Consider the following 26,173-nt stretch of genomic DNA (forward strand, 5'->3'; position numbering starts at 1 on the left):
AATCGCATGAATATTTGTGAGAGATTAACAAGAACAGGTGCAGTCTGAAGATTTAAAATCCACACAAGGATTTAGAAGGATTTAGAATCCACTATGTACAGTATTTTCTTAGTGAATGGTGGCATTTGTTATAGGATTTTTCCTCACATTTATAGTTAAATGACACTGTCTCAGTTATATTTTTAACCACACAGTCGTTGTTTACTGGGACTGTTAAATGTCACAAAGCAATAATAGGTTGTCAAACAGAAATTAGAAATATGCAGTGGACTACAGTATTTCTCTTCCAGTACAGAAATGAGTCAGAGTTGAGGATAAAAATGAGCAGAATTCATTTGATTATAAAATACACACCCATTATGTGTCATTTATTACATGAGGCTTGTTCTGAGTAAAGTGTCAATGTACTCTTGATTAGATCTCAGCTGGCCGCTCTGGTGCTGATCGCAGAGTCGGCCTTGAGTAAAGGCACTCTGTGAATAATCCAGCTGTTCAGCCATATTGGATTGATTTTTGGATCACAGACCCATGAGTCATCGATTTCTGAGTCAGTCACCTGAAATGAACCGCCTACATCTGGTACCTCACTACCAAGTTTCTATTTTGATTGTCAATTATTGGACCAATCATGCAGCTTAGAACGGATATAAAAGATGGATTCAGGTGAACGGACAGGATCACACACAGCAACCATGAGGTCTCTGGTCTTCGTTCTGCTCATCGGAGTCGCTTGTGAGTACGATACAGTCCTTCATGCATTGTGCACTTTTGTATAGTTGCTATACTACAGCAAACTAATAACGCTTTCTGCTGTTTTACATTTTCAGTTGCCACGGAGGACGACAAGATCGTCGGTGGGTATGAGTGCACGGCACACTCTCAGCCCCATCAGGTGTCTCTGAACTCTGGGTACCACTTCTGCGGTGGCTCCCTTGTTCATGAGAACTGGGTTGTGTCTGCTGCTCACTGCTACAAGACGTAAGCACGCTCTTGATATTTTTAGGCCCAGTCATCTGATGGGGCGATAAAAACACGCAGACATAAAGGAAACAAGCGCTTATCTATTACCATCTGCCATGTTTTATCTTTTAGTCGTATTGAGGTGCGTCTTGGAGAGCACCACATCAGAGTCACCGAGGGCAGCGAGCAGTTCATCAGCTCTTCCCGTGTCATCAGAAACCCCAACTTCAACCGCTACACCCTTGAGAATGACATCATGCTGATCAAGCTGAGCGAGCCAGCCATCCTCAACCAGTACGTGCAGCCTGTGGCTCTGCCCACCAGCTGTGCCCCCGCTGGCACCATGTGCACTGTCTCCGGATGGGGCGACACCATGAGCTCCTGTGAGTAGAAACCACCCTGAGGCCTAAATACGCTGTGTGAAAAATAATTTGTAAACCAACAATCCATCCCTATTAAACACATCCTTGTTGTTGTGATGATGTACAGCTGCTGACGGCAACAAGCTGCAGTGCCTGAACATCCCCATCCTGTCTACTGCGGACTGTGAGAACTCTTACCCCGGCATGATCGACAACACCATGTTCTGTGCTGGATACCTGGAGGGAGGCAAGGACTCCTGCCAAGTGTGTATTTCTGATTTTTTTTTATCACTACATTTTCAAATTGTACTACATGTTTCACTCCTATCTAATTCAAATTTGCTTTAAATGCTGCTTTAAATAGTTAGTTAATAGTATTGCACATTCATATTGCACTCTCTCTCAGGGTGATTCTGGTGGCCCCGTTGTGTGTAACAATGAGCTGCAGGGTGTTGTGTCCTGGGGCTACGGATGTGCTGAGAGGGACTACCCAGGTGTCTACTCCAAGGTAACATTTCAACTAAATATATAACAATTACCCTCATGAATGTTTATCATGTTACACTGCAGCAAACACACTAACATCTTTTTTTATTTTCAGGTGTGTGTGCAGACTCAGTGGCTGCATGAGACAATGGCCAGCTATTAACTCCACATCCAACCTCCTCATCAGACACTGTCCAAATGCCATCTTGTCTGAGCTGGAGTCAAAATAAAACAAATAAACTGTTTGACATTACTCACTGGTTTCTTTGTTCATTTATTAGCTTATTGTCTGCAACCAACTTCCAACCTGTTGCCCTTTGCTGCATGTCATCCCCACTCTCTCTCCCCCACCTTTTTCTGTCAAAACAGCTGTTTTATCAAAAAATTGCCCCCAAACAAATCTTTAAAGAAAAGGCATTTGTCTAATTAATTAATTAGGGTTTGTTCTTAAGTCAACTAGAAAGTAAATAAAGATAAAAAGAAATGAAATGAATATATAGTTTCTATTTGTGGCAATTGATCATGGGTTGATATTAATGACACAGATATTCAGTATTTCTATTATTGATTCATTAATTAAGCTTTGCTTCACCATCTCTTGTATCTGAATATTATTTCTTCAATATTAGTATATTTTATATAATTTATTGTAATATTCCTTCACTCTGAGACAAACAGAACATTGGTGCAATATAACTGTATAAATGTGAGAACATCCTTAGTTAGTTGTTAAATTGATGGTGGTTTTATACAGTGACCACGATTAAGTGATTTTATTCCTCTGTTGCTCGTCTCTTGTCATTTCACTGAATCAATTCTTTTTTTTAATTTGTTTTTGAGGTGGGGGGTTATCTAAAGACACAATGGTTGGTTTTCCTGTGAAAGCCACACTCAACAACTGTGGTTGTGAGCCAGGCCATCTGCAGCCCTGCTACATGTCTTCACAGCGCAAATCCATCCATTGCAAGGTTAAAATTTTTACAAAATCAATCCGGTGATAAACACATGTATAGATGCAATTAGTGTACTCTGTAAAAATGTCACATCGAAGAAGATTTGGTTGAGAAATTCACATCATGGAATCTAGCTAATGCAGAGATCAATTATAGTTTAAGTAAATATAAATTTAAAAGGGCATGCAGGCAAATGTCATAAGAATAAGTGTTATATCAATGGCAGATATTTGTTACACTGAATTTTAAAATGCATTTAAATGCTAGCTGCCTTAATGTCACTCCTTTATAAATTGCACATAACATGCGTCTTAAAAGATTTCCACATACCATTTTCATCCATGTGAAAATGTGAGTGCAGACCACCCTCACGACCAACACAATATTTGCTTTTCCAGGACTCAGAATTGTGTTTTCCAGGATCCTGATTGGTCAAAAACAACCTTGGAGGTGTGTTTAGCAGGTAGAGAGGAGAGGAACCGCTCCATATAAACTGGAGCACCAGGTAAAGTTTCTCATCGACAGGATCACACAGCAACCATGAGGTCTCTGGTCTTCGTTCTGCTCATCGGAGCTGCTTGTAAGCATGTCTCTCTGCTTTAACTTCTAGTAACTGTGCTGAAAAAAGCAGTTACTTGGCTGACTATTTGGCCTCCTGTGTGTGTTTTCAGTTGCCACGGAGGACGACAAGATCGTCGGAGGGTATGAGTGCACGCCCTACTCCCAGCCCCATCAGGTGTCTCTGAACTCCGGCTACCACTTCTGTGGTGGCTCCCTGGTCAACAAGGACTGGGTTGTGTCCGCTGCTCACTGCTACAAGTCGTATGTCACATGTCAAACTACAGAGACCAGAATTCATCTGCTTTTAAAAGGCCTCTTCAAACTCAGCTGCCACTAATCATCTCTTTTTCCGTTCCAGCCGTGTGGAGGTGCGTCTTGGAGAGCACAACATCAAGGTCACCGAGGGCAAAGAGCAGTTCATCCGCTCCTCCCGTGTCATCCGCCACCCCGACTACAGCTCCTACAACATCGACAATGACATCATGCTGATCAAGCTGAGCAAGTCCGCCACCCTCAACCAGTACGTGCAGCCTGTGGCTCTGCCCACCAGCTGTGCCCCCGCTGGCACCATGTGCACTGTCTCCGGATGGGGCAACACCATGAGCTCCAGTGAGTAGCACCTGCATTTAGCTGCAAGCTACACAATGTTTGTGGGCAACATTTGTCATTTTAAACCTTTCGTTTTACACATTGTAGCCGCTGACGAGAACAAGCTGCAGTGCCTGGACCTTCCCATCCTGTCTGAGAGGGACTGTGATAACTCCTACCCCGGCATGATCACTGATGCTATGTTCTGCGCTGGATTCCTGGAGGGAGGCAAGGACTCTTGCCAGGTATGGACTCAGCAGGGGTCCTTGTCTTAGACTAGTCTCATTTGCAAATCAAAATAGCAGAAATGTTCCTCACAAATACACTCTATGTTCTCAGGGTGACTCTGGTGGCCCCGTCGTGTGCAATGGTGAGCTGCAGGGTGTTGTGTCCTGGGGCTACGGATGTGCTGAGAAGGGCCACCCTGGTGTCTACGCCAAGGTAAAACTAAAATATCTTTTTACAATAAAAATAGATATTTGAAATTCAAATTTCAAATTCATGCCCAGTTAAAATTCAACATATTTGCTATTGGCTGTCTGTGCTGAAAAATCTCATTTTGTCTCTACCCACAGGTCTGCATCTTCAACGACTGGCTGGAGCGCACCATGGCCAAGTACTAAGTCTGTTCCTGCGATCACCATCTTACTCTGCTGCCTTTCTGCCATCATTCTTACTCCAGCATTGTTGGAGAGTTTTAAAAAATGTGCAGCCGTTTTCCATCTGAGTCAATAAAATTTTACATCTTAACTTTCAAATGATGTTTCTCTCCTGTCTTCTTGTTTTCACATGCAAATTAACTTATCATAAAGCTGTTAAAGTGTTCAGGATACAGAACAAGGCAATAACTGCATATTCTGTATCTGATAGAAATATAGTGACACTGACAAACTTGTCATTGCATAAACATACAACGTTCCTAACTTAGAATGAAACTGATTTTCATTCACACATATGCCTGCAATCAACTTCAACTATTATTTTCACTACTGATTCATCTGCAGACTATATTCAAGATTAATCTATTAATTCTGTAGTCTATAAAATGTTGAACAATTGTGAAATAAAATGCTCCTCACAATATCCCAGCGCACAAAGTGACCTCTTTGAATTCCTTGTTTTGTCCAACCAACAATCTAAAACCCAAATACTCATATTTATAATCATATATGACAAAGCAAAGCAGCAAATTCCAATATTTAAGAAGCTAGAACAAGCAAAAGTTTGACACTTTTGCTTAAAAAATGACTGAGACAATTAACTGATTACCAAAGCAGTTAGTGATAACAAATTTTCAATCAATTTATCGACTAATTATTGATTATTGCAGCTCTAAACACAAATACATTTGTGCAGTGCAGTCTTGCAAAAATAAACTGGCAATCTGATAAAGAGCATTTATCGTTTGTTACATAAGTTACACAAAAGTTAAAACTGTTCGAGATATCTGTCTTTAATGGTAAAAATAATTCATCTTGTGCTAAAATAGTTTAAAAACACGTGAAAAAACTCAGAATCTGAAGTTGTACTTTAATCATTTTAAATGTCCCTTATCCTCATGCACATCACACACACATAAATGAATCTACATGTGGGAACTACTTTTGTTAACACCATTTCTTTGAGAACTGCAACTAATAATTATTTTTTATTGTTGATTAAACTGTTGATTATTTTCCTGATTAATTTTCTAGTTTCTTGGTCTATCAAGTGCAACAAAATGGTGCAAAATGTTGATCAGTGTTTCCTTAAGCCCAAGATTGAGTCCTCATACAATTCTTGTTTTGTCTGCAACCAAAATATATTCAGTTTACTGTCATAAAGGAGCAAAGAAACTGGAAAATATTCACATTTAAGGAGGTTAAATCAGAGATTTTTTTACTTTTTTTTCTCAAACCAATTACTGAAGCCTTTTCATTGATTTTTAAATGAATTGGTACTTAATTTATTAGTAGACAACTAATCATTGCAGCTTTAGTTTCTTTCACTCAATTTTTTTTTTATGTGTTGTTCTATGAATAACCTGGTAATATGCTCCTATTCATTTTAATCAGATTTACCTAAAATCTTGTCAAATATAACCTGCTCTGCAAACAGCCCATTACTGTGAGCCACATCAAGTTAAGTTGATTTATGTACAGAGCAAATAACACCCCTGCATCGGAAATGAATACATAAACAAATGTAATAGACAAGATAATAGCACTGTAGTTGTGTTTATAACTGTGAGAGAATATGAAGTCACAGAAAATCATTTCACAGATAGACATTTACGGCAGATACAGAGGAGATAAAAACGAAGACTGAGATGATAAAATGCATTCAAATGCTAGCTGCCTTAATGTCAATCCTTTATAAATTGCACGTAACATGCGCCTTAAAAGATTTCCACATACTGTTTTCAACTGTGTGAAAATCTGAGCGCAGACCACCCGCACGACCAACACAATATTTGCTTTTCCAGGACTCAGAATTGTGTTTTCCAGGATCCTGATTGGTCAAAAACAACCTTGGAGGTGTGTTTAGCAGGTAGAGAAGAGAGGAACCGCTCCATATAAACCGGAGCACCAGGTAAAGTTTCTCATCGACAGGATCACACAGCAACCATGAGGTCTCTGGTCTTCGTTCTGCTCATCGGAGCTGCTTGTAAGCATGTCTCTCTGCTTTAACTTCTAGTAACTGTGCTGAAAAAAGCAGTTACTTGGCTGACTATTTGGCCTCCTGTGTGTGTTTTCAGTTGCCACAGAGGACGACAAGATCGTCGGAGGGTATGAGTGCACGCCTACTCCCAGCCCCATCAGGTGTCTCTGAACTCCGGCTACCACTTCTGTGGTGGCTCCCTGGTCAACAAGGACTGGGTTGTGTCCGCTGCTCACTGCTACAAGTCGTATGTCACATGTCAAACTACAGAGACCAGAATTCATCTGCTTTTAAAAGGCCTCTTCAAACTCAGCTGCCACTAATCATCTCTTTTTCCGTTCCAGCCGTGTGGAGGTGCGTCTTGGAGAGCACAACATCAAGGTCACCGAGGGCAAAGAGCAGTTCATCCGCTCCTCCCGTGTCATCCGCCACCCCGACTACAGCTCCTACAACATCGACAATGACATCATGCTGATCAAGCTGAGCAAGTCCGCCACCCTCAACCAGTACGTGCAGCCTGTGGCTCTGCCCACCAGCTGTGCCCCCGCTGGCACCATGTGCACTGTCTCCGGATGGGGCAACACCATGAGCTCCAGTGAGTAGCACCTGCATTTAGCTACGAGCTACACAAGGTTTGTGGGCAACATTTGTCATTTCAAACCTTCGTTTTACACATTGTAGCCGCTGACAAGAACAAGCTGCAGTGCCTGGACCTTCCCATCCTGTCTGAGAGGGACTGTGATAACTCCTACCCCGGCATGATCACTGATGCTATGTTCTGCGCTGGATTCCTGGAGGGAGGCAAGGACTCTTGCCAGGTATGGACTCAGCAGGGGTCCTTGTCTTAGACTAGTCTCATTTGCAAATCAAAATAGCAGAAATGTTCCTCACAAATACACTCTATGTTCTCAGGGTGACTCTGGTGGCCCCGTCGTGTGCAATGGTGAGCTGCAGGGTGTTGTGTCCTGGGGCTACGGATGTGCTGAGAAGGGCCACCCTGGTGTCTACGCCAAGGTAAAACTAAAATATCTTTTTACAATCAAAAATAGATATTTGAAATTCAAATTTCAAATTCATGCCCAGTTAAAATTCAACATATTTGCTATTGGCTGTCTGTGCTGAAAAATCTCATTTTGTCTCTACCCACAGGTCTGCATCTTCAACGACTGGCTGGAGCGCACCATGGCCAAGTACTAAGTCTGTTCCTGCGATCACCATCTTACTCTGCTGCCTTTCTGCCATCATTCTGACTCCAGCATTGTTGGAGAGTTTTAAAAATGTGCAGCCGTTTTCCATCTGAGTCAATAAAGTTTTACATCTTGACTTTCAAATGATGTTTCTCTCCTGTCTTCTTGTTTTCACATGCAAATTAACTTATCATAAAGCTGTTAAAGTGTTCAGGATACAGAACAAGGCAATTACTGCATATTCTGTATCTGATAGAAATATAGTGACACTGACAAACTTGTCATTGCATAAACATACAACGTTCCTAACTTAGAATGAAACTGATTTTCATTCACACATATGCCTGCAATCAACTTCAACTATTATTTTCACTACTGATTCATCTGCAGACTATATTCAAGATTAATCTATTAATTCTGTAGTCTATAAAATGTTGAACAATTGGGAAATAATATGCTCCTCACAATATCCCAGCGCACAAAGTGACCTCTTTGAATTCCTTGTTTTTTCCAACCAACAATCTAAAACCCAAATACTCATATTTATAATCATATATGACAAAGCAAAGCAGCAAATTCCAATATTTAAGAAGCTAGAACAAGCAAAAGTTTGACACTTTTGCTTAAAAAATGACTGAGACAATTAACTGATTACCAAAGCAGTTAGTGATAACAAATTTTCAATCAATTTATCGACTAATTATTGATTATTGCAGCTCTAAACACAAATACATTTGTGCAGTGCAGTCTTGCAAAAATAAACTGGCAATCTGATAAAGAGCATTTATCGTTTGTTACATAAGTTACACAAAAGTTAAAACTGTTCGAGATATCTGTCTTTAATGGTAAAAATAATTCATCTTGTGCTAAAATAGTTTAAAAACACGTGAAAAAAACTCAGAATCTGAAGTTGTACTTTAATCATTTTAAATGTCCCTTATCCTCATGCACATCACACACACATAAATGAATCTACATGTGGGAACTACTTTTGTTAACACCATTTCTTTGAGAACTGCAACTAATAATTATTTTTTATTGTTGATTAAACTGTTGATTATTTTCCTGATTAATTTTCTAGTTTCTTGGTCTATCAAGTGCAACAAAATGGTGCAAAATGTTGATCAGTGTTTCCTTAAGCCCAAGATTGAGTCCTCATACAATTCTTGTTTTGTCTGCAACCAAAATATATTCAGTTTACTGTCATAGAGGAGCAAAGAAACTGGAAAATACTCACATTTAAGGAGGTTAAATCAGAGATTTTTTTACTTTTTTTTCTCAAACCAATTACTGAAGCCTTTTCATTGATTTTTAAATGAATTGGTACTTAATTTATTAGTAGACAACTAATCATTGCAGCTTTAGTTTCTTTCACTCAATTTGTTTTTTTTTATGTGTTGTTCTATGAATAACCTGGTAATATGCTCCTATTCATTTTAATCAGATTTACCTAAAATCTTGTCAAATATAACCTGCTCTGCAAACAGCCCATTACTGTGAGCCACATCAAGTTAAGTTGATTTATGTACAGAGCAAATAACACCCCTGCATCGGAAATGAATACATAAACAAATGTAATAGACAAGATAATAGCACTGTAGTTGTGTTTATAACTGTGAGAGAATATGAAGTCACAGAAAATCATTTCACAGATAGACATTTACGGCAGATACAGAGGAGATAAAAACGAAGACTGAGATGATAAAATGCATTCAAATGCTAGCTGCCTTAATGTCAATCCTTTATAAATTGCACGTAACATGCGCCTTAAAAGATTTCCACATACTGTTTTCAACTGTGTGAAAATGTGAGTGCAGACCACCCGCACGACCAACACAATATTTGCTTTTCCAGGACTCAGAATTGTGTTTTCCAGGATCCTGATTGGTCAAAAACAACCTTGGAGGTGTGTTTAGCAGGTAGAGAAGAGAGGAACCGCTCCATATAAACCGGAGCACCAGGTAAAGTTTCTCATCGACAGGATCACACAGCAACCATGAGGTCTCTGGTCTTCGTTCTGCTCATCGGAGCTGCTTGTAAGCATGTCTCTCTGCTTTAACTTCTAGTAACTGTGCTGAAAAAAGCAGTTACTTGGCTGACTATTTGGCCTCCTGTGTGTGTTTTCAGTTGCCACAGAGGACGACAAGATCGTCGGAGGGTATGAGTGCACGCCCTACTCCCAGCCCCATCAGGTGTCTCTGAACTCCGGCTACCACTTCTGTGGTGGCTCCCTGGTCAACAAGGACTGGGTTGTGTCCGCTGCTCACTGCTACAAGTCGTATGTCACATGTCAAACTACAGAGACCAGAATTCATCTGCTTTTAAAAGGCCTCTTCAAACTCAGCTGCCACTAATCATCTCTTTTTCCGTTCCAGCCGTGTGGAGGTGCGTCTTGGAGAGCACAACATCAAGGTCACCGAGGGCAAAGAGCAGTTCATCCGCTCCTCCCGTGTCATCCGCCACCCCGACTACAGCTCCTACAACATCGACAATGACATCATGCTGATCAAGCTGAGCAAGTCCGCCACCCTCAACCAGTACGTGCAGCCTGTGGCTCTGCCCACCAGCTGTGCCCCCGCTGGCACCATGTGCACTGTCTCCGGATGGGGCAACACCATGAGCTCCAGTGAGTAGCACCTGCATTTAGCTACGAGCTACACAATGTCTGTTGGCAACACTTGTGTCATTTTTAAACCTTTCGTTTTACACATTGTAGCCGCTGACAAGAACAAGCTGCAGTGCCTGGACCTTCCCATCCTGTCTGAGAGAGACTGTGATAACTCCTACCCCGGCATGATCACTGATGCTATGTTCTGCGCTGGATTCCTGGAGGGAGGCAAGGACTCTTGCCAGGTATGGACTCAGCAGGGGTCCTTGTCTTAGACTAGTCTCATTTGCAAATCAAAAATAGCAGAAATGTTCCTCACAAATACACTCTATGTTCTCAGGGTGACTCTGGTGGCCCCGTCGTGTGCAATGGTGAGCTGCAGGGTGTTGTGTCCTGGGGCTACGGATGTGCTGAGAAGGGCCACCCTGGTGTCTACGCCAAGGTAAAACTAAAATATCTTTTTACAATCAAAAATAGATATTTGAAATTCAAATTTCAAATTCATGCCCAGTTAAAATTCAACATATTTGCTATTGGCTGTCTGTGCTGAAAAATCTCATTTTGTCTCTACCCACAGGTCTGCATCTTCAACGACTGGCTGGAGCGCACCATGGCCAAGTACTAAGTCTGTTCCTGCGATCACCATCTTACTCTGCTGCCTTTCTGCCATCATTCTTACTCCAGCATTGTTGGAGAGTTTTAAAAAATGTGCAGCCGTTTTCCATCTGAGTCAATAAAATTTTACATCTTAACTTTCAAATGATGTTTCTCTCCTGTCTTCTTGTTTTCACATGCAAATTAACTTATCATAAAGCTGTTAAAGTGTTCAGGATACAGAACAAGGCAATAACTGCATATTCTGTATCTGATAGAAATATAGTGACACTGACAAACTTGTCATTGCATAAACATACAACGTTCCTAACTTAGAATGAAACTGATTTTCATTCACACATATGCCTGCAATCAACTTCAACTATTATTTTCACTACTGATTCATCTGCAGACTATATTCAAGATTAATCTATTAATTCTGTAGTCTATAAAATGTTGAACAATTGTGAAATAAAATGCTCCTCACAATATCCCAGCGCACAAAGTGACCTCTTTGAATTCCTTGTTTTTTCCAACCAACAATCTAAAACCCAAATACTCATATTTATAATCATATATGACAAAGCAAAGCAGCAAATTCCAATATTTAAGAAGCTAGAACCAGCAAAAGTTTGACACTTTTGCTTAAAAAATGACTGAGACAATTAACTGATTACCAAAGCAGTTAGCAATAACAAATTTTCAATCAATTTATCGACTAATTATTGATTATTGCAGCTCTAAACACAAATACATTTATGCAGTGCCGTCTTGCAAAAAAAAAATTGGCAATCTGATAAAGAGCAATGATCGTTTGTTACATAAGTTACACAAAAGTTAAAACTGTTAGAGATATCTGTCTTTAATGGTAAAAATAATTCATCTTGTGCTAAAATAGTTTAAAAAGATGTGAAAAAAACTCAGAATCTGAAGTTGTACTTTAATCATTTTAAATGTCCCTTATCGTCATGCACATCACACACATAAATGAAACTACATGTTGGAACTACTTTTGTGAACACCATTTCTTTGAGAACTGCAACTAATGGTTATTTTTTATTGTTGATTAAACTGTTGATTATTTTCCTGATTAATTTTCTAGTTTCTTGGTCTATCAAGTGCAACAAAATGGTGTAAAATGTTGATCAGTGTTTCCTTAAGCCCAAGATTGAGTCCTCATACAATTCTTGTTTTGTCTGCAACCAAAATATATTCAGTTTACTGTCATAGAGGAGCAAAGAAACTGGAAAATACTCACATTTAAGGAGGTGATATCAGAGATTTTTTACCTTTTTTCTCAAACCAATTACTGAAGCCTTTTCATTGATTTTTAAATGAATTGGTACTTAATTTATTAGTAGACAACTAATCATTGCAGCTTTAGTTTCTTTCACTCAATTTGTTTTTTTTTATGTGTTGTTCTATGAATAACCTGGTAATATGCTCCTATTCATTTTAATCAGATTTACCTAAAATCTTGTCAAATATAACCTGCTCTGCAAACAGCCCATTACTGTGAGCCACATCAAGTTAAGTTGATTTATGTACAGAGCAAATAACACCCCTGCATCGGAAATGAATACATTAACAAATGTAATAGACAAGATAATAGCACTGTAGTTGTGTTTATAACTGTGAGAGAATATGAAGTCACAGAAAATCATTTCACAGATAGACATCTACGGCAGATACAGAGGAGATAAAAACGAAGACTGAGATGATAAAATGCATTCAAATGCTAGCTGCCTTAATGTCACTCCTTTATAAATTGCACATAACATGCGTCTTAAAAGATTTCCACATACCGTTTGCAAACGTGTGAAAATCTGAGCGCAGACCACCCGCACGACCAACACAATATTTGCTTTTCCAGGACTCAGAATTGTGTTTTCCAGGATCCTGATTGGTCAAAAACAACCTTGGAGGTGTGTTTAGCAGGTAGAGAGGAGAGGAACCGCTCCATATAAACCGGAGCACCAGGTAAAGTTTCTCATCGACAGGATCACACAGCAACCATGAGGTCTCTGGTCTTCGTTCTGCTCATCGGAGCTGCTTGTAAGCATGTCTCTCTGCTTTAACTTCTAGTAACTGTGCTGAAAAAAGCAGTTACTTGGCTGACTATTTGGCCTCCTGTGTGTGTTTTCAGTTGCCACGGAGGACGACAAGATCGTCGGAGGGTATGAGTGCACGCCCTACTCCCAGCCCCATCAGGTGTCTCTGAACTCCGGCTACCACTTCTGTGGTGGCTCCCTGGTCAACAAGGACTGGGTTGTGTCCGCTGCTCACTGCTACAAGTCGTATGTCACATGTGAAACTACAGAGACCAGAATTCATCTGCTTTTAAAAGGCCTCTTCAAACTCAGCTGCCACTAATCATCTCTTTTTCCGTTCCAGCCGTGTGGAGCTGCGTCTTGGAGAGCACAACATCAAGGTCACCGAGGGCAAAGAGCAGTTCATCCGCTCCTCCCGTGTCATCCGCCACCCCGACTACAGCTCCTACAACATCGACAATGACATCATGCTGATCAAGCTGAGCAAGTCCGCCACCCTCAACCAGTACGTGCAGCCTGTGGCTCTGCCCACCAGCTGTGCCCCCGCTGGCACCATGTGCACTGTCTCCGGATGGGGCAACACCATGAGCTCCAGTGAGTAGCACCTGCATTTAGCTACGAGCTACACAAGGTTTGTGGGCAACATTTGTCATTTCAAACCTTTCGTTTTACACATTGTAGCCGCTGACAAGAACAAGCTGCAGTGCCTGGACCTTCCCATCCTGTCTGAGAGAGACTGTGATAACTCCTACCCCGGCATGATCACTGATGCTATGTTCTGCGCTGGATTCCTGGAGGGAGGCAAGGACTCTTGCCAGGTATGGACTCAGCAGGGGTCCTTGTCTTAGACTAGTCTCATTTGCAAATCAAAAATAGCAGAAATGTTCCTCACAAATACACTCTATGTTCTCAGGGTGACTCTGGTGGCCCCGTCGTGTGCAATGGTGAGCTGCAGGGTGTTGTGTCCTGGGGCTACGGATGTGCTGAGAAGGGCCACCCTGGTGTCTACGCCAAGGTAAAACTAAAATATCTTTTTACAATCAAAAATAGATATTTGAAATTCAAATTTCAAATCCATGCCCAGTTAAAATTCAACATATTTGCTATTGGCTGTCTGTGCTGAAAAATCTCATTTTGTCTCTACCCACAGGTCTGCATCTTCAACGACTGGCTGGAGCGCACCATGGCCAAGTACTAAGTCTGTTCCTGCGATCACCATCTTACTCTGCTGCCTTTCTGCCATCATTCTGACTCCAGCATTGTTGTAGAGTTTTAAAAATGTGCAGCCGTTTTCCATCTGAGTCAATAAAGTTTTACATCTTGACTTTCAAATGATGTTTCTCTCCTGTCTTCTTGTTTTCACATGCAAATTAACTTATCATAAAGCTGTTAAAGTGTTCAGGATACAGAACAAGGCAATTACTGCATATTCTGTATCTGATAGAAATATAGTGACACTGACAAACTTGTCATTGCATAAACATACAACGTTCCTAACTTAGAATGAAACTGATTTTCATTCACACATATGCCTGCAATCAACTTCAACTATTATTTTCACTACTGATTCATCTGCAGACTATATTCAAGATTAATCTATTAATTCTGTAGTCTATAAAATGTTGAACAATTGGGAAATAATATGCTCCTCACAATATCCCAGCGCACAAAGTGACCTCTTTGAATTCCTTGTTTTTTCCAACCAACAATCTAAAACCCAAATACTCATATTTATAATCATATATGACAAAGCAAAGCAGCAAATTCCAATATTTAAGAAGCTAGAACAAGCAAAAGTTTGACACTTTTGCTTAAAAAATGACTGAGACAATTAACTGATTACCAAAGCAGTTAGCGATAACAAATTTTCGATCAATTTATCGACTAATTATTGCAGCTCTAAACACAAACACATTTATGCAGTGCAGTCTTGCAAAAATAAACTGGCAATCTGATAAAGAGCATTTATCGTTTGTTACATAAGTTACACAAAAGTTAAAACTGTTCGAGATATCTGTCTTTAATGGTAAAAATAATTCATCTTGTGCTAAAATAGTTTAAAAAGATGTGAAAAAAACTCAGAATCTGAAGTTGTACTTTAATCATTTTAAATGTCCCTTATCGTCATGCACATCACACACACATAAATGAATCTACATGTTGGAACTACTTTTGTTAACACCATTTCTTTGAGAACTGCAACTAATGGTTATTTTTTATTGTTGATGAAACTGTTGATTATTTTCCTGATTAATTTTCTAGTTTCTTGGTCTATCAAGTGCAACAAAATGGTGCAAAATGTTGATCAGTGTTTCCTTAAGCCCAAGATTGAGTCCTCATACAATTCTTGTTTTGTCTGCAACCAAAATATATTCAGTTTACTGTCATAGAAGAGCAAAGAAACTGGAAAATACTCACATTTAAGGAGGTGAAATCAGAGATTTCTTACTTTTTTCTCAAACCAATTACTGAAGCCTTTTCATTGATTTTTAAATGAATTGGTACTTAATTTATTAGTAGACAACTAATCATTGCAGCTTTAGTTTCTTTCACTCAATTTTTTTTTTATGTGTTGTTCTATGAATAACCTGGTAATATGCTCCTATTCATTTTAATCAGATTTACCTAAAATCTTGTCAAATATAACCTGCTCTGCAAACAGCCCATTACTGTGAGCCACATCAAGTTAAGTTGATTTATGTACAGAGCAAATAACACCCCTGCATCGGAAATGAATACATTAACAAATGTAATAGACAAGATAATAGCACTGTAGTTGTGTTTATAACTGTGAGAGAATATGAAGTCACAGAAAATCATTTCACAGATAGACATCTACGGCAGATACAGAGGAGATAAAAACGAAGACTGAGATGATAAAATGCATTCAAATGCTAGCTGCCTTAATGTCACTCCTTTATAAATTGCACGTAACATGCGTCTTAAAAGATTTCCACATACTGTTTTCAACTGTGTGAAAATCTGAGCGCAGACCACCCGCACGACCAACACAATATTTGCTTTTCCAGTACTCAGAATTGTGTTTTCCAGGATCCTGATTGGTCAAAAACAACCTTGGAGGTGTGTTTAGCAGGTAGAGAGGAGAGGAACCGCTCCATATAAACCGGAGCACCAGGTAAAGTTTCTCATCGACAGGATCACACAGCAACCATGAGGTCTCTGGTCTTCGTTCTGCTCATCGGAGCTGCTTGTAAGCATGTCTCTCTGCTTTAACTTCTAGTAACTGTGCTGAAAAAAGCAGTTACTTGGCTGACTATTTGGCCTCCTGTGTGTGTTTTCAGTTGCCACGGAGGACGACAAGATCGTCGGAGGGTATGAGTGCACGCCCTACTCCCAGCCCCATCAGGTGTCTCTGAACTCCGGCTACCACTTCTGTGGTGGCTCCCTGGTCAACAAGGACTGGGTTGTGTCCGCTGCTCACTGCTACAAGTCGTATGTCACATGTCAAACTACAGAGACCAGAATTCATCTGCTTTTAAAAGGCCTCTTCAAACTCAGCTGCCACTAATCATCTCTTTTTCCGTTCCAGCCGTGTGGAGCTGCGTCTTGGAGAGCACAACATCAAGGTCACCGAGGGCAAAGAGCAGTTCATCCGCTCCTCCCGTGTCATCCGCCACCCCGACTACAGCTCCTACAACATCGACAATGACATCATGCTGATCAAGCTGAGCAAGTCCGCCACCCTCAACCAGTACGTGCAGCCTGTGGCTCTGCCCACCAGCTGTGCCCCCGCTGGCACCATGTGCACTGTCTCCGGATGGGGCAACACCATGAGCTCCAGTGAGTAGCACCTGCATTTAGCTACAAGCTACACAATGTCTGTTGGCAACACTTGTGTCATTTTTAAACCTTTCGTTTTACACATTGTAGCCGCTGACAAGAACAAGCTGCAGTGCCTGGACCTTCCCATCCTGTCTGAGAGAGACTGTGATAACTCCTACCCCGGCATGATCACTGATGCTATGTTCTGCGCTGGATTCCTGGAGGGAGGCAAGGACTCTTGCCAGGTATGGACTCAGCAGGGGTCCTTGTCTTAGACTTGTCTCATTTGCAAATCAAAAATAGCAGAAATGTTCCTCACAAATACACTCTATGTTCTCAGGGTGACTCTGGTGGCCCCGTCGTGTGCAATGGTGAGCTGCAGGGTGTTGTGTCCTGGGGCTACGGATGTGCTGAGAAGGGCCACCCTGGTGTCTACGCCAAGGTAAAACTAAAATATCTCTTTAAGGTTAAAAAATACAGATATCTGAAATTAAAATGTCACATTCATGCCCTATTAAAATTCAACATATTTCGCTATCGGCTGTCTGTGCTGAAAAATCTCATTTTGTCTCTACCCACAGGTCTGCATCTTCAACGACTGGCTGGAGCGCACCATGGCCAAGTACTAAGTCTGTTCCTGCGATCACCATCTTACTCTGCTGCCTTTCTGCCATCATTCTTACTCCAGCATTGTTGTAGAGTTTTAAAAAATGTGCAGCCGTTTTCCATCTGAGTCAATAAAATTTTACATCTTGACTTTCAAATGATGTTTCTCTCCTGTCCCAAACTTGTCATTGCATAAACATTCCTAGCTTAGAATGAAATTGATTTTCATTCACACATATGCCTGCAATCAACTTCAACTACTATTTTCATTACTGGTCAATCCACAGAATATATTCAAGATAAATCTATTGATTTAGTCAATAAAATGTCAAACAAATATGAGAAAATGCTGCTCACAATATCCTAGTACCCAAAGTGACCTCTTTAAATAGCTTTTTTATCAAACCAACAATTTAGAATCCAAAGACTCATATTTGCAATCATATATGACAAAGTAAAGCTACAAAGTTGGATATTTAAAACCCTAGAACCAGCAAAAGTTTTGCCTGAAAAATGACTGAAACAATTGATTAGCAAAGCAGTTGGCAATAAAAAAAAATTAAATTGACTTATTAATTACCGAGTATTTATTGCAGCTCTAAACACAAATAAATTTATGCAGTGCAGTCTTACAAAAATAAACTGGCAAACTGATAAAGAGCATTGATCATTTGTTACATAAATTATACAAATGTTAAAACTGTTAGTTATCTGGCTTTAATTTAAATTTAAATAGTTTTAAAATCCTTTTGTAAAAAAAACCCTAAGAATCTGAAGTTGTACTTACTTTAATCATTTTAAATGTCCCTTATGTCATGCACATCACACACATAAATTAAACTACATGTTGGAACTAATTTTGTGTACACCATTCCTTTGAGGACTGCAACTAATGATGATTTTTATTTTTGATTCAACTGTTGATTATTTTGATTAATTGAATAGTTGTTTGGTCTATCAAATGTAACAAAATGGTGAAAAATGTTGTCAGTGTTTCCTAAAGCCAAAGATGGAGTCCTCATACAATTCTTGTTTTGTCTGCAACCAAAAGATTTTCAATTTACTGTCATAGAGGAGCAAAGAAACTGGAAAATATTCACATTTAAGGAGGTCAAAATCAGAAAACTTTTACTTTTTTCCCCCCTCAAACCAATTACTGAAACCTATTAATCAATTTTTAAATAAATTGGCACTTAATTTATTCATTGACAACAAATCATTGTCGCACTAATTTCTTTCACTCAATTTGGGGGTGTTTTTAATGTGTTGTTTTATGAATAACCTGTGAATACGTTTTTATTCATTTTAATCAGATTTACCTAAAATCTTGTCAAATATAACCTGCTCTGCAAACAGCCCATTACTGTGACTCACATCAAGTTAAGCCAATTTATTTATAGAGCAAATAACACCCTTGCATAGGAAATTAATGCATAAACATATGTAAATAAACAAAATAATAGGACTGTAGTTATGTTTATAATTGTGAGAGATTATGAAGTCATAGAAGATAATTTCAAAGACAGACATCTAAGGCGGATACAGCGCTGATAAAAATAAAGATAGAGATGTTCTTTCATCTGAAATGTGACCAATGTAATCATATTAGAGAGGATAATGTGAACAATTCATTTGGCAGCATATTTTGTGGCAATATGTGTGAATGCATGGAGTCAAAGTAAGTAAGAACATTATGATGAACTCACTGACTACAGCGTGGAAACGGGTATAACACTAAACTTTAAATTCTTTAAGACCTTTGATATAATTTTTAAGTCCAATTTAAGGGGGACTTTTGGATATCTACCATCTTTTTCTTATTCAAGAATTGCAGGCATATAATGTTCAAATATACATTCAGTCCACTGCAGGTAGGTTTTATGTCAGACTGTGGTTAATAGAGTGACTTAAGTTAATCTACATTTTGCCTAAAGATTTAGTGGAAGTATGAAGTATGAGTAAAATACTTATTTTGACAAAAAGAAATTAAAAGATGAAACGAATGACATTAAAATATTTGTAGCAATATGGACCTCACGGTTTCAAATTTGAGAGAAGTTAATGATTTTTTAGGTCTAACATTCATCAAATCAAAATTTAAGACACTTTAAAGACTTTTGAAGGAACTTCAGACACCCTAAATTATAACTTTTTTCAAACAATATCACAGCTAGAACAGTCTGATAATTTCAGAAATGACACCACTTTACTGTAAGACAGCCTTTAAAACCAGGAACAGAACACTTTCGATATTATTATCCAAAATCTAAGTTGATATCTAGACTCGTATTACAATAAATCTCAACATATTGCCAAGCACCTGCTCATAGCATTTTACATTTTATCCAATAACATCAATCTGTAAAATTTATTTGCTTGACTTGTTTTCTTGGTGAATCATATTGAACTGAGAGAAAAAGAAATAATTCATCTATACATTATATAGTAGTTGTTCTGTGTAGGTGAGCTTTCCCTGCAGTTTTCATTTGTGAAGGACAGAGCCACTCAGTAAGCCAATCTGTGAGAGAAGCTCCACCTGGCATTGCATCTGAGGCCCAGTGAAGGTCAGGATGCTGATTACAACCTGTACAAAACATACTGTACTGTACTCAAACCCGGCCGGTGCAACAACGGATCACACTAATATAATACACAATTTCAAGGTACATTTTTGTGACAGAACTCAGCAAAATCCTTACACCAGAGCTCCATTATCATAAAACTATAAAGCTGAATCTTATGGCCAGTTCACATGAGCATTATTTAAGGGCCCTGTATTTTCAATCATTTTAATTTTAAGTACCCATAATTTAGAACAGGTTATGCCTTCTATAGCCAGGGAAGGCTGTCTGTGCCTTTGTTGTTGTTTGGGAAGTTGGATGTGTTGTGACACAGGTGATCAGAAAAACAAATATTCCTTTCCCTGTATAGTGACTCTTCTATTCATTATTGACCATCAATAAAAAAGACATTTGAAAGCACTACTGGAGGGTTTTGATTGGTCAGCAGCAGTGGGGGACGTCCCTTGACACTTGGCTTAGTTTCCAAGCAGTCAATATAAACCCAACATGCGTCAAGATAATCTTCGCATCTCCACCTGGCATCAACCAAACATGAGGTCTCTGGTCTTTGCCCTGCTCTTTGGAGCTGTATGTAAGTATGTAAGTATGGATCCCATTTAGAAACAATCACAGAATAGATCTATTGTGGGATCCTTTCAGATTGCGGATTAATAATTTACTGAAGAAAATCTATTACCTAGAAAAAAACACCAAAAAGGCAAGGGGCATATAAAATTTTGGGCATTTGCTGGGCAATGGCGCCCAAGATATTTTTAATGAAGATCTTGGGGTGACACACCAAAACCAAAAGCTATAACTCCATATCAGAAACTCGCTTATGCTGCTGAAGTTTGGTCTATAGGTTGCTTTCAAACTATGACAATCTGCAGTGATGAGTAACCGCATAATGATATACTTTGAGTTCTTACTTTACACTTAGTATTAGGGCTGCACCTAACGATTATTTTTTTAGTGATTAACCTATCGATTATTTTTTCAATTAATCTCACGATAATTTTTTTATTAATCGATTAATATAACAACAAATTTACTGAAAAATAACATTTTAAAATCCTGCATTATTCCCCAACAACAAATAGCCCTGTCTTAACTGGTGATCTGTGTTTTACAGTCTGATATAAAGTCTCTCCAAAATAAAATTAATGCAAGAGTTTGTTCCACTCAAGTAAAAGGAATGTAGCGCAATCTACATTTAGCGATCCAACATTAAAATAAATAAAACAATGTAAAATTCAAGTCACTTAACAAAACAGTTACTTTTTGTTACAGTAAAAAAACTCAAATCTAGCAGTCCAACAAAACATCTTACAGTAAAATTAGTGCAATTTGAATAACACAATAACTTTTCTCTAACAGAAATAATAATAACTAGTACATTCTTTCTGCATCCAAATAGTCCAGCCTTAACCGGGCCTTAAGGCATATCGCTGCCTGCTGATGCCAATGCTGTATTTTCATATTCATAAGCATATATTCCACTCATTTATGAAGTTATACAAACTGCTGCACAGCTGACAACCCCACCCTGTAATTGTTTCAAAATGAAATGCATTGTATCAGCAACTGATGGCACTCTGTCTACAGAGACACAGATAGCTTTGTTTTGAAAGGGAAGCAAGGAAGTTAAGGTAAAACAAACATCTTTGTGTTTCCTCATCTCTGTGACAGAGACAGACTTTAAACTGCAGAATAAAGTGGTATAGTGTCAATATAATATATATGAGGCCAGTGTGTTTTTTTATGTTTTGCAATGAGAGCAGGTGTTTACATTGCACTACAAACACCAGCAGTGTGATGAGACGCTGGCCATGAATTCTGCACTAAGCACTGCAGGTTGGGCGTTTTTTTTTCTGTTGTTTGTGTTTTTCTAGAGCACCAAGAGTTGAAAAATGTTTAACTGTGATTTAAAACACTGCGCTAGTCACTGTTATTCCAGCAATAATAGCAGTAATTTATTTTTCTTAACAGGCTGGTTATCCTTCTCGTAAAAAAAAAAAAAAAAAAAATCAAATATAAAAGCTTTAATTTAAAGGAGTACTTTGGGACATTTACTGGGAACAAGCCTTCTCAGGTATAGCGGGACACTTGTGTGTACACATAGAACGCACTTTCATTAGGTATCTTGAGGTGAGTGTTCAACGGACCCCTGTGAGAAAGGCCACACCAGCTGTTTCCTAATCGAAATTTAGCCTAAATTTGGAGCGTGACTTAGCCTTCTTCCTAATAAGCTATGCAGCTATTGTTGATACCAACGGTTGCCTTAGGTTGTCTAGTTCCACGAGATACCACTACTGTCACGCTAGCTTAAATATGAGCATGCAACAGCTTCTTAAAGACAGTAATTCTTTCATTCATCCATTCATGACCCCTTATCCTATTTAGGGTCATGGAAGGGTTGAAGCCTTTCCCAGGGTGGGAAAGAGGGGCACACCCTAGACCGGTCACCAGACTATCACAGGGCTAACACAGAGACAATCAACCATTCATGCTTACATTCACATCTACGGACAATTTATAGTCCCCACTTAACCTGACTTGCATGTCTTTGGACTGTGGGGGGAAGCTGGAGAAAACCCATAGGATGAAAACTAAAGAATTTTTTTTTTTCCAGACAAAGCTAGTGGGCTCCAGCAAGTGTATCAAGGGACCGACCTGACCCGGCAGGTTCTGGCCAGGCTGGGCCGCAATTTCTCACTATTCCCCAGACTTGACCTGGGTTGGGTTATCACTGATTTAATGTTTATTTACTTAGGCAGGAGTTTTAAAGGACTGAATTAAGAAGGAAAGAGAGAAGGAGGGGGAGAGAGAGAGGGAAAGTGACAGAAGCAATTTGAGAACCGGGGGACAGAGAGTGCGTGTGCACGCTAGAGAGGGACAGGAAACAAAAGAAAGAGAGAGAGGGGCTGCAAGTTGCCAAATTGATTGGCAATGTTTGCCTCTGCTTCCTGTTCCCAGCAGTGGGAGAGATGTGCGTAGCATGTAGTGAAGAGTGGTAATTACTATCCACATGCTACATCGCCATCACCATGCACACTAGAAGCACCAAGGGGTGCTTTGCTGAACCGGTCATGCACGAGAGGAGGAGAAGAAGAAGAAGTGGTGCGAGGAAACCCTCCATCCCTTCCCTTGTAATACATGTTTTAATATTTAAAAATATTCATTTTCTAATATATAAGTGTAATATACTATAGGCCTTGTTTTACAATATAATTTTTTTAAAATCGGGCTCAGGCCAAAAACTGCTGCCATGGATCAGGTTTGGGTAGAAACTATGCAGGTTCACGTAGGGTCAGGCCTGATTTTTGAGCCCGATCAGAGCTTGCCCCCACCCCACTGTATGGGGGGCGCCACTGATGTGGAGTAACTTTTTTGGACAGATATTAACTTTTTTTTTTTTTTTCCAGTCGCCACAGAAGATGACAAAATTGTCGGAGGAAGGGAGTGCACACCTCACTCCCAGCCCCATCAGGTGTCTCTGAACTCTGGCTACCACTTCTGTGGAGGCTCTCTGGTCAACGAGAACTGGGTGGTGTCTGCTGCTCACTGCTACAAATCGTGAGTGTTCCTCAAACATCATCTCCAAAACGTGAAAAAAAAGCCCTAGTCTCTAAAAAGTCAAAATTATCTTTGTCTCACCAACAACTTCTTCCTGTCTTTTAGCAAAATGGACATTGTCCTCGGTGATCACAACCGTTGGTGGTTGGACGGCAATGAGCAGATCATTGCAGCTGAACGTGTGATCCCTCATCCCAGCTACGAGTCCTGGCTGGTTAACAATGACATCATGCTGATCAAGCTGAGCAAACCTGCCACAATCAACGAGTATGTGAAGCCTGTGGCTTTGCCCACCAGTTGTGCCCCTGCTGGAATCACATGCACAGTCTCCGGATGGGGTGTGACCATGAGCTCCAGTGAGTATTAAACACTGAATCTATAAAGGTCTTTGATTATTCACTCTACATTTGTAGCGGTGAAAGGAGCATTCAGATCCTTTACTTAAGTAAAAGTACTAATACCACACTGTAAAAATAGGCTGTTAAAAGTCCTGCTTTGAAAGTTTTACTGAAGAAAAAGTAAGGAGGTTTATTCAGAAAAAGTACTTAGTGTTAAAAGTAAAAGTTCCCAATGCAGAAAAAGCTAAAATACCAACAATAAAACACACCCACAACTCAAAAACGTAAAAAAAAAAAAAAAAACAGAAGCAGACAAACACACCCAAACTCAAAATTATTTGAAAAAAAACCATCCTAAAAACTCAAAATTATTAGAAAAATTAAAACAAAAATCACCCAAAAACTCATTTTTTAAAACAAAAAAAATCCTAAAAATGATGAATAGGAAAAAAACACCTTCAAATCTCAGAAATATTAGTTTAGAAGAAAAAAACCTATAAAACTAAAAAAAAATTTAATGGAAAAAGACTTAAATGTTTATCGAAACAGTTGTTTTTTCTGTTGAATTTTCTGACCAATCATGAGCAGCTCCGTTGAATGCGAGCATATGGATTGGATGTCACGGCTGTCAATCATGGCGGAAAAGCCCCCTTTTGTATAATTTAATAACTCACTAAAACCGAACTTAAACATTAGGGTGATGCAAACTTATTCAGTGACACAAACCATGTTTGGGAAAAATGTATTTGGTGTGTACTTTTATTTTGGCCTATGTCATGCACTTACATGGAGGGGCGGGTCTTAGGACCTGTAATGCAGTCAAGACACCAGGGGGCGACTGAATAGCCTCACTTTGGGGGAGCTGTCATGTTGTCCATCTTTATATTCAGTCTGCGGTGTAAACTGTTAGGTAATCAAATTTATTACATAACATTTTATGGACTCTCATCAGCTTTAGTATAGTAACTAAAGCTGTCAGATAAATGTAGTGAAGTACAAAGTATGTCACCGTTTGAAATTAAGTGGAGCAGAAGTATAAAGTGACATGAAAAGAAAATACTCAAGTAAAGAACAAGTACCACAAATTTGTACTAGAGTATAGTACTTGAATGTAATTACCTTCCACCACTGTACATTAGTCTATAATTCTGTATCTGGCTGTGGATCCCCTCAGCTGCTGACAGTAACAGGCTGCAGTGTCTGGAAATCCCCATCCTGTCTAAAGAGGACTGTGACTTTGCGTACCCCGGCATGATCACTGAGGCCATGTTCTGTGCTGGATACATGGAAGGAGGCAAAGACTCCTGCCAGGTATGACTCTCTGCTGTTGCAAAGTACACAAAGTATTTACAACATATTGGTTTAGTATCTTCAGCACTTAGCAGAGACTTTAATTTTAAACTGCTTTGCTCTCCACTCGCAGGGTGACTCTGGTGGTCCCGTTGTGTGTGACGGTGAGCTCCAGGGTGTTGTGTCCTGGGGCTTTGGGTGTGCAGAAAAGAACCACCCAGGTGTCTATGCCAAGGTAAAAAGAAAAAAAAAGTTTTGCACAGCCATTTTTTATTTCTATATTATGATTCAAAAATATTCTCAAAGCTGACAGTTTTTACAATATGCCTTTTCCATTTATTTCTCTCTCTCTCTCTTGCATCAGACTTGCATTTTCACAGACTGGCTGGAAGAGACCATGGCCACTTACTGAGTCCAATCACTCCTCCACAGCTGTTTCTATACTGCAGAAAAATTCTGCTTCAATGAAACACTGCCTATTGTAATGGAGATGTAAATTAAATACGTGCAACACCTACATTTTAGTGCTCTCTCTCTCTCTCTCTCTCTGATATACACAGCAAATCCACAAAAACGAATGAGACAATGGAAATATTTAACTTAAAGGTCACATATTTTAAAAAGTCAAACTTCCATGTATTTTTAAGAAAGCAGATATAGGTGCTATATAGAAATACTGCAAAAGTATCTAAAACAGGGTTCCTACAACTTAATGCAATTGCAATTTGAGACTTAAAGACCTTTTCAGTGGCACTTGTAATTAAATTTAAGACCAATTTTACAGTAGCCAATATCAAAAGGGAAAAAACATGTACCGACATCAATTACTTAAGGTTACTGGAAATTTTATTTTATTTTCCAATTATTTATTGTTACATAAAGCACTACTCTTTAGTGGTGTTAATGCAAGACGAATTTGGTGAATTATTATTATTTAAGTAACAAGCTTTTGCAATGCTTGAAGTCACAAAAAAAGATTAATAAAGAACCCACCTCCAAATTGTAAGCATTTTAAGACTTTAAAAAGAT

At 39.2% G+C, this 26,173-nt stretch overlaps 7 protein-coding genes across 7 annotated transcripts; all 7 read left to right on the top strand.

Annotated features, from left to right (window-relative positions):
• The first annotated feature begins 587 nt into the window (after nucleotides 1–587).
• Nucleotides 588–2,061, top strand: LOC121945467 (trypsin-1-like). Its single transcript, XM_042489658.2, has 6 exons — nucleotides 588–732; nucleotides 828–978; nucleotides 1,093–1,343; nucleotides 1,450–1,586; nucleotides 1,729–1,830; nucleotides 1,924–2,061. Exons 1-6 carry the CDS (start codon nucleotides 654–656, stop codon nucleotides 1,969–1,971), a joined length of 768 nt encoding a protein of 255 aa, XP_042345592.2. The 5' UTR covers nucleotides 588–653; the 3' UTR covers nucleotides 1,972–2,061.
• Nucleotides 2,062–3,192: 1,131 nt separating this feature from the next.
• LOC121945470 (trypsin-1) lies at nucleotides 3,193–4,668 on the top strand. The gene is made up of 6 exons (XM_042489662.2): nucleotides 3,193–3,341; nucleotides 3,433–3,583; nucleotides 3,681–3,931; nucleotides 4,019–4,155; nucleotides 4,250–4,351; nucleotides 4,486–4,668. The coding sequence occupies exons 1-6, from the start codon at nucleotides 3,302–3,304 to the stop codon at nucleotides 4,531–4,533; spliced, it is 729 nt and encodes a 242-aa protein (XP_042345596.2). The 5' UTR covers nucleotides 3,193–3,301; the 3' UTR covers nucleotides 4,534–4,668.
• A 1,979-nt stretch (nucleotides 4,669–6,647) lies between these two features.
• On the top strand, nucleotides 6,648–7,881 carry LOC148188267 (trypsin-2-like). Its single transcript, XM_088084306.1, has 5 exons — nucleotides 6,648–6,797; nucleotides 6,895–7,145; nucleotides 7,232–7,368; nucleotides 7,463–7,564; nucleotides 7,700–7,881. The coding sequence occupies exons 2-5, from the start codon at nucleotides 7,019–7,021 to the stop codon at nucleotides 7,745–7,747; spliced, it is 414 nt and encodes a 137-aa protein (XP_087940432.1). The 5' UTR covers nucleotides 6,648–6,797; nucleotides 6,895–7,018; the 3' UTR covers nucleotides 7,748–7,881.
• Nucleotides 7,882–9,664: 1,783 nt separating this feature from the next.
• Nucleotides 9,665–11,105, top strand: LOC121939546 (trypsin-2). The gene is made up of 6 exons (XM_042482552.2): nucleotides 9,665–9,773; nucleotides 9,865–10,015; nucleotides 10,113–10,363; nucleotides 10,454–10,590; nucleotides 10,686–10,787; nucleotides 10,923–11,105. The coding sequence occupies exons 1-6, from the start codon at nucleotides 9,734–9,736 to the stop codon at nucleotides 10,968–10,970; spliced, it is 729 nt and encodes a 242-aa protein (XP_042338486.2). The 5' UTR covers nucleotides 9,665–9,733; the 3' UTR covers nucleotides 10,971–11,105.
• A 1,748-nt stretch (nucleotides 11,106–12,853) lies between these two features.
• On the top strand, nucleotides 12,854–14,322 carry LOC121945472 (trypsin-2-like). Its single transcript, XM_088084305.1, has 6 exons — nucleotides 12,854–12,994; nucleotides 13,086–13,236; nucleotides 13,334–13,584; nucleotides 13,672–13,808; nucleotides 13,904–14,005; nucleotides 14,141–14,322. The coding sequence occupies exons 1-6, from the start codon at nucleotides 12,955–12,957 to the stop codon at nucleotides 14,186–14,188; spliced, it is 729 nt and encodes a 242-aa protein (XP_087940431.1). The 5' UTR covers nucleotides 12,854–12,954; the 3' UTR covers nucleotides 14,189–14,322.
• A 1,738-nt stretch (nucleotides 14,323–16,060) lies between these two features.
• On the top strand, nucleotides 16,061–17,537 carry LOC121945471 (trypsin-2-like). Its single transcript, XM_088084304.1, has 6 exons — nucleotides 16,061–16,201; nucleotides 16,293–16,443; nucleotides 16,541–16,791; nucleotides 16,882–17,018; nucleotides 17,114–17,215; nucleotides 17,355–17,537. Exons 1-6 carry the CDS (start codon nucleotides 16,162–16,164, stop codon nucleotides 17,400–17,402), a joined length of 729 nt encoding a protein of 242 aa, XP_087940430.1. The 5' UTR covers nucleotides 16,061–16,161; the 3' UTR covers nucleotides 17,403–17,537.
• Nucleotides 17,538–20,447: 2,910 nt separating this feature from the next.
• On the top strand, nucleotides 20,448–25,645 carry LOC121945473 (trypsin-2-like). Its single transcript, XM_088084888.1, has 6 exons — nucleotides 20,448–20,532; nucleotides 23,366–23,516; nucleotides 23,622–23,872; nucleotides 25,029–25,165; nucleotides 25,278–25,379; nucleotides 25,509–25,645. The coding sequence occupies exons 1-6, from the start codon at nucleotides 20,448–20,450 to the stop codon at nucleotides 25,554–25,556; spliced, it is 774 nt and encodes a 257-aa protein (XP_087941014.1). The 3' UTR covers nucleotides 25,557–25,645.
• The last annotated feature ends 528 nt before the right edge of the window (nucleotides 25,646–26,173 follow it).

The sequence above is a fragment of the Plectropomus leopardus genome, chromosome 11 (assembly GCF_026936395.1).
Source record: "Plectropomus leopardus strain MGB_pleo_1.0 chromosome 11, ASM2693639v1, whole genome shotgun sequence".
NCBI lineage: Eukaryota > Metazoa > Chordata > Actinopteri > Perciformes > Serranidae > Plectropomus > Plectropomus leopardus.

Bases quoted from the DNA above. Each gene is read 5' to 3' on its own strand.
- LOC121945467 (XM_042489658.2), top strand. From the start codon at position 654: ATGGATTCAGGTGAACGGACAGGATCACACACAGCAACCATGAGGTCT. The intron at 733-827 runs GTGAGTACGATA...TTACATTTTCAG, and splicing joins TCTGCTCATCGGAGTCGCTT to TTGCCACGGAGGACGACAAG. The intron at 1,587-1,728 runs GTGTGTATTTCT...ACTCTCTCTCAG, and splicing joins GAGGCAAGGACTCCTGCCAA to GGTGATTCTGGTGGCCCCGT.
- LOC121945470 (XM_042489662.2), top strand. From the start codon at position 3,302: ATGAGGTCTCTGGTCTTCGTTCTGCTCATCGGAGCTGCTT. The intron at 3,584-3,680 runs GTATGTCACATG...TTTCCGTTCCAG, and splicing joins GCTGCTCACTGCTACAAGTC to CCGTGTGGAGGTGCGTCTTG. The intron at 4,352-4,485 runs GTAAAACTAAAA...CTCTACCCACAG, and splicing joins ACCCTGGTGTCTACGCCAAG to GTCTGCATCTTCAACGACTG.
- LOC148188267 (XM_088084306.1), top strand. From the start codon at position 7,019: ATGCTGATCAAGCTGAGCAAGTCCGCCACCCTCAACCAGTACGTGCAG. The intron at 7,146-7,231 runs GTGAGTAGCACC...TACACATTGTAG, and splicing joins GGGCAACACCATGAGCTCCA to CCGCTGACAAGAACAAGCTG. The intron at 7,369-7,462 runs GTATGGACTCAG...CTATGTTCTCAG, and splicing joins GAGGCAAGGACTCTTGCCAG to GGTGACTCTGGTGGCCCCGT.
- LOC121939546 (XM_042482552.2), top strand. From the start codon at position 9,734: ATGAGGTCTCTGGTCTTCGTTCTGCTCATCGGAGCTGCTT. The intron at 10,016-10,112 runs GTATGTCACATG...TTTCCGTTCCAG, and splicing joins GCTGCTCACTGCTACAAGTC to CCGTGTGGAGGTGCGTCTTG. The intron at 10,591-10,685 runs GTATGGACTCAG...CTATGTTCTCAG, and splicing joins GAGGCAAGGACTCTTGCCAG to GGTGACTCTGGTGGCCCCGT.
- LOC121945472 (XM_088084305.1), top strand. From the start codon at position 12,955: ATGAGGTCTCTGGTCTTCGTTCTGCTCATCGGAGCTGCTT. The intron at 13,809-13,903 runs GTATGGACTCAG...CTATGTTCTCAG, and splicing joins GAGGCAAGGACTCTTGCCAG to GGTGACTCTGGTGGCCCCGT. The intron at 14,006-14,140 runs GTAAAACTAAAA...CTCTACCCACAG, and splicing joins ACCCTGGTGTCTACGCCAAG to GTCTGCATCTTCAACGACTG.
- LOC121945471 (XM_088084304.1), top strand. From the start codon at position 16,162: ATGAGGTCTCTGGTCTTCGTTCTGCTCATCGGAGCTGCTT. The intron at 16,792-16,881 runs GTGAGTAGCACC...TACACATTGTAG, and splicing joins GGGCAACACCATGAGCTCCA to CCGCTGACAAGAACAAGCTG. The intron at 17,216-17,354 runs GTAAAACTAAAA...CTCTACCCACAG, and splicing joins ACCCTGGTGTCTACGCCAAG to GTCTGCATCTTCAACGACTG.
- LOC121945473 (XM_088084888.1), top strand. From the start codon at position 20,448: ATGCGTCAAGATAATCTTCGCATCTCCACCTGGCATCAACCAAACATG. The intron at 23,517-23,621 runs GTGAGTGTTCCT...CCTGTCTTTTAG, and splicing joins GCTGCTCACTGCTACAAATC to CAAAATGGACATTGTCCTCG. The intron at 25,380-25,508 runs GTAAAAAGAAAA...CTCTTGCATCAG, and splicing joins ACCCAGGTGTCTATGCCAAG to ACTTGCATTTTCACAGACTG.